This window comes from Colobus angolensis, unplaced genomic scaffold (assembly GCF_000951035.1).
Source record: "Colobus angolensis palliatus isolate OR3802 unplaced genomic scaffold, Cang.pa_1.0 Scaffold204, whole genome shotgun sequence".
Lineage (NCBI taxonomy): Eukaryota > Metazoa > Chordata > Mammalia > Primates > Cercopithecidae > Colobus > Colobus angolensis.
The window spans coordinates 4,623,792-4,630,134 of NW_012115200.1; the positions used below are offsets into that span (position 1 = coordinate 4,623,792).

At 53.9% G+C, this 6,343-nt stretch overlaps 1 protein-coding gene across 1 annotated transcript in view; it reads right to left on the reverse strand.

Moving 5' to 3' along the window:
• Positions 1 to 970: 970 nt before the first annotated feature.
• The window catches only part of ECHS1 (enoyl CoA hydratase, short chain, 1, mitochondrial), an 8,834-nt gene continuing 3,461 nt past the window's right edge, over positions 971 to 6,343 (reverse strand). The window contains exons 4-7 of the mRNA XM_011941995.1: positions 4,664 to 4,791; positions 3,968 to 4,087; positions 2,639 to 2,706; positions 971 to 1,441 (exon numbers count right to left, since the gene is read on the reverse strand). Coding sequence (XP_011797385.1) covers positions 1,376 to 1,441; positions 2,639 to 2,706; positions 3,968 to 4,087; positions 4,664 to 4,791 — 382 coding nt within the window. The 3' untranslated portion in view covers positions 971 to 1,375. The remainder of the gene's footprint in view (positions 1,442 to 2,638; positions 2,707 to 3,967; positions 4,088 to 4,663; positions 4,792 to 6,343) is intronic.

Here is a 6,343-nt window from a genome sequence, read left to right on the forward strand (position 1 = left end):
GCTCTGCCCCCTCACAGGGCACTAATCCCACTGGTGGAGCTCTGCCCCCTCATAGGGCACTAATCCCACTGGAGGAGCTCCACTCCCTCATAGGGAACTAATCCCACTGGCGGAGCTCCGCCCTCATGACTAGTCACTGCCCAAAGTCCTCCCTCCTAAAGCAGTCACAGTAGGAGTTAGGATTCCAACCCAGGGATCTGGGGTGGGGCTGAAACGAGCCTGACCCAAAGGGACAAATGGAGGTCCCTCCATAGAGACAGAAGTAGAAGCATGGGTGCCAGGAGCTGGAGGGAAGCAGAAAAGGGGTTATTGTTTAATGGGGACAGTTTGCATTTGGGAAAATGAAAGCTTTCTTGGATAGACAGTAATGGCTGCACAAGGAGAATGTACTTAATGTCACTGAAATGTGGACTTAAAATGGTTCAGACCAGCCTGGGCAACACAGGGAGACCTCATGTCTACAAAAGATAGATTTTAAAAGTTAGCTGGGTGTGGTAGTGCAGGCCTGTGGCCCCAGCTACTTGGGAGCGGGGAGGATCACTTGAGCCCAGGAGATTCAGGCTGCAGTAAGCTGTGATTGACCACAGCAAGACAATGGTTAAGATGGTCAAGTTTACGTCGTGTGTTACCACAACAGAGAGGAAAGCAGTGAAACTGAACAGAGAGCTCCTTATGACAGAAGTACAAAGAAAACGGGGTGGGCTCTCATGAGGAAAGGGCTCTACGTAAGTGGGCATGGAAGAAAACCACAGTCCATGCCTGTGCACGTGTGCAGGGGTGTGTGGTGTGTGCACAGAAGTCTCTAGGAAGCCACAAGCCCAGCTGTTCACAGTGGATACCCAGGAAGTGTGATGTGGGGCGACTTACTATACAAATCTTTTTTCTTTGAATGTTGTTCCTTACAGTGAAAAAACAAAAAAGTTTAAAACTAACATGACAGAATACTCATCCAGACATGACCTACAAGGCGTGGTGTCACCTGAATCGCTGTCACTTTAATCAGCAGAGCATCTGTGTGAAGGCAGCAGACAGTGTTTCCCTCAGAGCAGCCCCACTCTCCAGCAGCAGGGACACAAGGACCCGCAGGCCCTGCTTTCCGCCCAAGCACAGCATGCCCAGAGGGACAAGCAGGGGCTCCTCAGCAGAATCTTAAGATTGAGAAGAAGGTGCTCCAATCAGGACGTGAACACAGATCGTCACAGGCTGGGTGAAGAAGGCTGTCATGCCGTAAGAGCTCGGGCCGTGACCACGCAGCAGTCAGAGAGAAACTGCGCACCACGGACGCTGCTCTCGAAAAGAGGATGATTTACTTGCTTCTAAAACTGACAGGCTGCACTTGTCCTCTCCAGAGGTGTGAGGCAGGGGCGGCTGGGTCTCACTGGTCTTTGAAGTTGGCCTTTCTCTTTTCCACAAACGCAGTCATCCCTTCTTTCCGGTCATCCTGGTAGGAAAAGGGGCAGAAACAGAGCTGGACGCGCAGTCTCCTCACAGAGCCTGATGCCAACGTCCGCCTGTGTCTCCCTGGTCCTGCCTCACTCCTCATGCTCACAGGGGCCCAGGGGGCCAGGGAGGGGACTCAGCGGCAGGAACACCTGCCCAAGCAGAGCTGGGCCTGGGCGCGGGGATTTTCACTGCCTCTCTCTACCAGTCTAGGTGATGGTCATTCAGGAGCTTGCGTATGTCAAACAAGCTCACATCTAAAGAGCCTCAGATGCACCTGTATGGGTCACTCACCAAGTCAGCAAGTGGACGATGGATGACCTGTATCAGGGGCTACCCTGTGTCGGAGCAGGACATGAGAACTCAATTCTGCATCGGCTTTTCTCAAGTCGTGTGCAAGTGTCCCCGGGCGCGCACGCATCTGTACCCCTTCCTCAAGTGCCCAAACCACTTTTAATTTTACTGAACAATTAAAATGAGGCGCCCGGCCTCATTTTTTAAAAAAGTCTTTTTTTTGAGACGGGGTCTTGCTTTGACCAGTTGGACTCGAACAACCCGCCTCAGCCTCCCAGGAAGCTGGGACTATGGATGTACGACACCCACATGAAACCGCATTTTAAATAAAGTAGCCAGGCCGGGCGCGGTGGCTCACACCTGTAATCCCAGCACTTTGGGAGGCCGAGGCGGGTGGATCACGAGGTCAGGAGATCGAGACCATCCTGACTAACACGGTGAAACCCTGTCTCTACTAAAAATATAAAAAATTAGCTGGGCGTGGTGGCGAGCTCCTGTAGTCCGGGCTACTGGAGGCTGAGGCAGGAGAATGGTGTGAACCCGGGAGGTGGAGCTTGCAGAGAGCCGAGATCACGCCACTGCACTCCAGCCTGGGGGACAGAGTGAGACTCCGTGTCAAAAAAAAAAAAAAAAGGAGCTGCTGCTTGAGGGTGCAATTCCTAGACCTCATATAACAGGAAAGACAAGAAAAGCCCCTGTAAGGTTTCATACTTTTGAACTTCCACATGTTCTACTTTTTTTCTAACATCAAGACCCACTGATAGAACAAATCTGATCCCATTAAAGGTGAGGCTGGCAGTTCTGACCAGAAAGAAATGATACTTAATTAGATGTAAAAGGAAATTCCCAGCAACTTGTGTGACTGAAATTTGCTAGATTCTCCAGTTGCACACTGTTTACTTACGGTGGCAAAGGTTGAGTAAAAGAGTTTCTTCTCTAACTTACTTCCTTCTGTTAATGTCATTTCAAAAGCTGAAAAACAAAGTCCTAGAGTTACGACCGGAGATATTCCCTGAAGAACTTTTCCTCCCTCCTCACCGACCCATGCGCAACTGTGCTTCCGACGTGGCCCGGCCCTGCGCAGGCTTCCACGGCACTGCCCTTCTCAAAGGCACGGCCCCAGCGGAGACCTGGCAAAACCAACAGCTCCTATGGCCCCACACGTCACACTCGGGTGGCCCAGGGCCCCAGGGAAGGGACAGGAACTGGATGAAAGGTGAGATGGCAAACTGTGCCCCTGAGAGGCTGTGAGGCAGCAACAGGGCTGCAAACAGAGAAAAGTAAACAGGATGAAAACCAGGAAGGACAGCATGGGAGCCGGAGCTGGGCGTGGCTGGCACCAAGAACGCCTTTGGCTCTGCTCATTCCAGGCCCTTCTTTGCACGAGGCCAAGCAGAGCAGACCTGGATGCACAGATGGAGGCAGGCACGGTGGTTCCAGGGCTGCAGCCAGCATCTTCTCCGGGAGGAGCCCGACCTCGCCAAACACCTTGGGCTACCACAGCCTCCCTTTTTTCCAAAACGCTCTCCTCACTGTATCCTGCCTCAAGCCAATGACAAGCCCAGCGGAAGGCCACACCCTCGAGGTAAACGCACTCAGAGAGGTTAGGGGACCTGCCTGGGGCCACCCACACCTGTCAGGACTCAGCCAGCTAACCACCATCTCATTCCACATGCTGAGAATAAATTATGACAATAAAACTTGAGCATTTCTGAGGAGGGGGAAGATGAGATCCACTTCCCTGGCAGAGGGAGACTAAAGGGATCCAGGCCAAGAATGAATAGCGTGGTGTTGGCCTGCAAGCCTGTATAGCCACCTGCCAGGCGCAGACGCAGCCGCCAACCCCAGGTCCCGGGAGGTGAACCGAGCCTCCCCATCGGCGAGACCATTTTACTTTTGGGACCTTGGCTCCCTTCTCAGCCTTTCCCTGCCATGGTCAGCTCTGTACTGCCCTCACTTCCCAGGCCTGGCTCAGTTCTTGGGCCCTGGTACAATGGGGAGCTGGGAACATCTCAGCGGAGTTCCTGAGGGCGTGACCAGAAACCACAACTCTACAGACAGCAGAACTGAGACACTGAGAACCATTTCTGCCCAGGAGGGCTTAAGGCATATCCATTTGGAGCCAGAAAGCCTGCCGCTCAGGAAGGCTCCTGACAGTCACAGAGACGCCTCAGGGATACTCCTGACAGCCACGGAGACCTCTCTACTTTGTCTTCCTGGCAGGATCCCCTACCTGCATTCACTGATTCTTTGGCCATGGCTACTATAATTTTAGAATTGCTGGCAATTTTTTCTGCACACTGGATGGCTTCTTCCACCAGTGTCTCAACAGGAAAAATCTTGCTCACGAGACCTGAAACACAAGAACGTCGGTGAGTGAGTGCAGAGCGCTTGTCTATTCCTTTTCGAGGGAGTGGCCGCTGGGGAGCAGCGTGCTGGAGCATCCCAGCCTCTGAGCATTAGCAAGGGTGGCTCCACACGGTAAGTGCCGCACGTGCCCCTTCCTGAGTGCTGAGTGCTCTTGGCACCGCAGTCACTGTGCTCTCAGACATGCAGGCCAGGCTGTCCATAGCTCCGACGGCAGAGACAGCCAGACCCGGGGACCATGATCCTCAACGGGGCAGTGGGAGGACTGGCCGGTGAGGGCCCGGAGATGCCCGTTGCTTACACCGGACTTTGGGGACGTAATTGCTGGGCTGTTCTGCACCAGGTACTTACGCATGGCTCCACTTCTGTGCGTACAGTACTTCAAACCGTAAAAACAAAAGGCAGTCAGTCTTCTCCCAGGTCCTCAGGACCCAAAAACTCATGCAACCACCGTGGAGGCGCCTGGATGCTGCCCTGGGTTTCTGTGGGGCTCCTGCGAGGCGGACACCTGGAGGCCACCCCGGGTTTCCATGTGGCTTCCGTGGGCAGCCCCAACCCATACCTGCTTGCTTGGCTTCCTGGGCTGAGATCCGGTCACCGGTGAGGACCATCTCCATTGCCAGCGACTTCCCAACAGCACGCGTGAGTCTCTGGGTGCCACCCGCACCTGCGGGGAGGGGCTGGTCATGGCTGGCACCGCAGTGAGTGAACCCAAGAGGACATCACAGCTGCGTAGCCAGCAAGTTCCAAGGGGCTTAAGACAGGCCCCGAGACAAGGTCCAGGGGTCAGAGGCCGAGCAGCACAGGAGCCCGGCAACATCAGGGGCAGCAGCCCCTTTTCAAGCTCAGGTCCCACATCTGGTGCTCCCCTGTGGGCAAAGGATTACCCAGGTGCCAAGGGAAGAGGCTGAAGGCACAAACTGCTTCCGTGTAATAAAGAAAATAGTTAGAACAAGAACAGTCATAACACAAATTAGATATAGAGATGATCATGGACAATTATCAGTCATTATTATAAACATTATTAATCATTGGCTTTTAATGTTACTCTTTGTTGCATTACTAATATAAACAAGGAATAACCGGTGGGCATAGGGCCAGGTGCTGAAGGGACATGGTGAGAAGTGACGAAGAAGACAAGAGGTGAGCCCTCTGTCACGCCTGCATAAGGGCCACTCAGGGCTCCTTGGTCAAGCGGTAACGCCAGTGTCTGGGAAGACACCCGTTACTTAGCAGACGGTGAAAGGGAGTCTCCTTTCCTTGGAGGAGTCGGGAAACACTCTGCTCCACCAGCTTCTTGTGGGAGGCTGGATATGATCCAGGCCCGCAGTCATCCGGAGTCCTAAACCCCTCCCTGTGGTGCTGTGCTTCAACGGTCACGCTCCTTGTCCACCTACATGTCCCTCCCGTACTCCTGGTTCCTCTTTGAAGTTCGTAGTAGATAGCGGTAGAAGAAATAGTGAAAGTCTTAAAGTCTTTGATCTTTCTTATAAGTGCAGAGAAGAAAACGCTGATGTACGCTGCCTTCCCTCTGCTTAGGCTACCTAAGAGGGAAGGGCCCCGTGTCCTGTGATCACATGATTTGCTTCACCTTGTCAATCACTTAGAAGATCCACCCTCCTTACCCTGCCCCCTTGTCTTGTATGCACTAAGTATCAGTGCGCCCAGCCGTTCGGGGCCACTACCAGTCTCCATGTCTTGGTGGTAGTGGTCCCCCGGGCCCAGCTGTTTTCTCTTTATCTCTTTGTCTTGTGTCTTTATTTCTTACAATCTCTTGTTTCCGCACACGGGGAGAACACCTGCTAAGCCCCGTAGGGCTGGACCCTACACTCCCCCAACACCCTGACATTGGATCAAGGTGTGTGGCTCCGTGGGGCCCTCCCCAGCCTCTGTGGTCAACATCTTAGAAGCTTATAGGCCTCCCTGACCCCAGGCACTGGTCCCTTAGAGCAGCAGGTTTTCTAGGGATCAGAACCTGAAAAAACGTGCCAAGCTCGCAGCTCAAGACCTCAGAATCTGCCTGGTCAAACTCAGAGGACAGTGAAGAGTGCCCTGAGTGCAGCTGCTCCCCTCAGTGCCCACCTTTCCACCAGGCCCACCCTCAGGGTCTCAGCTCCCTCCTGGCTGCCCGGCCTGTGCCCACCTTTCTACCAGGCCCACCCTCAGGGTCTCGGCTCCCTCCTGGCTGCCCGGCCTGTGCCCACCCTCCTACCAGGCCCACCCTCAGGGTCTCGGCTCCCTC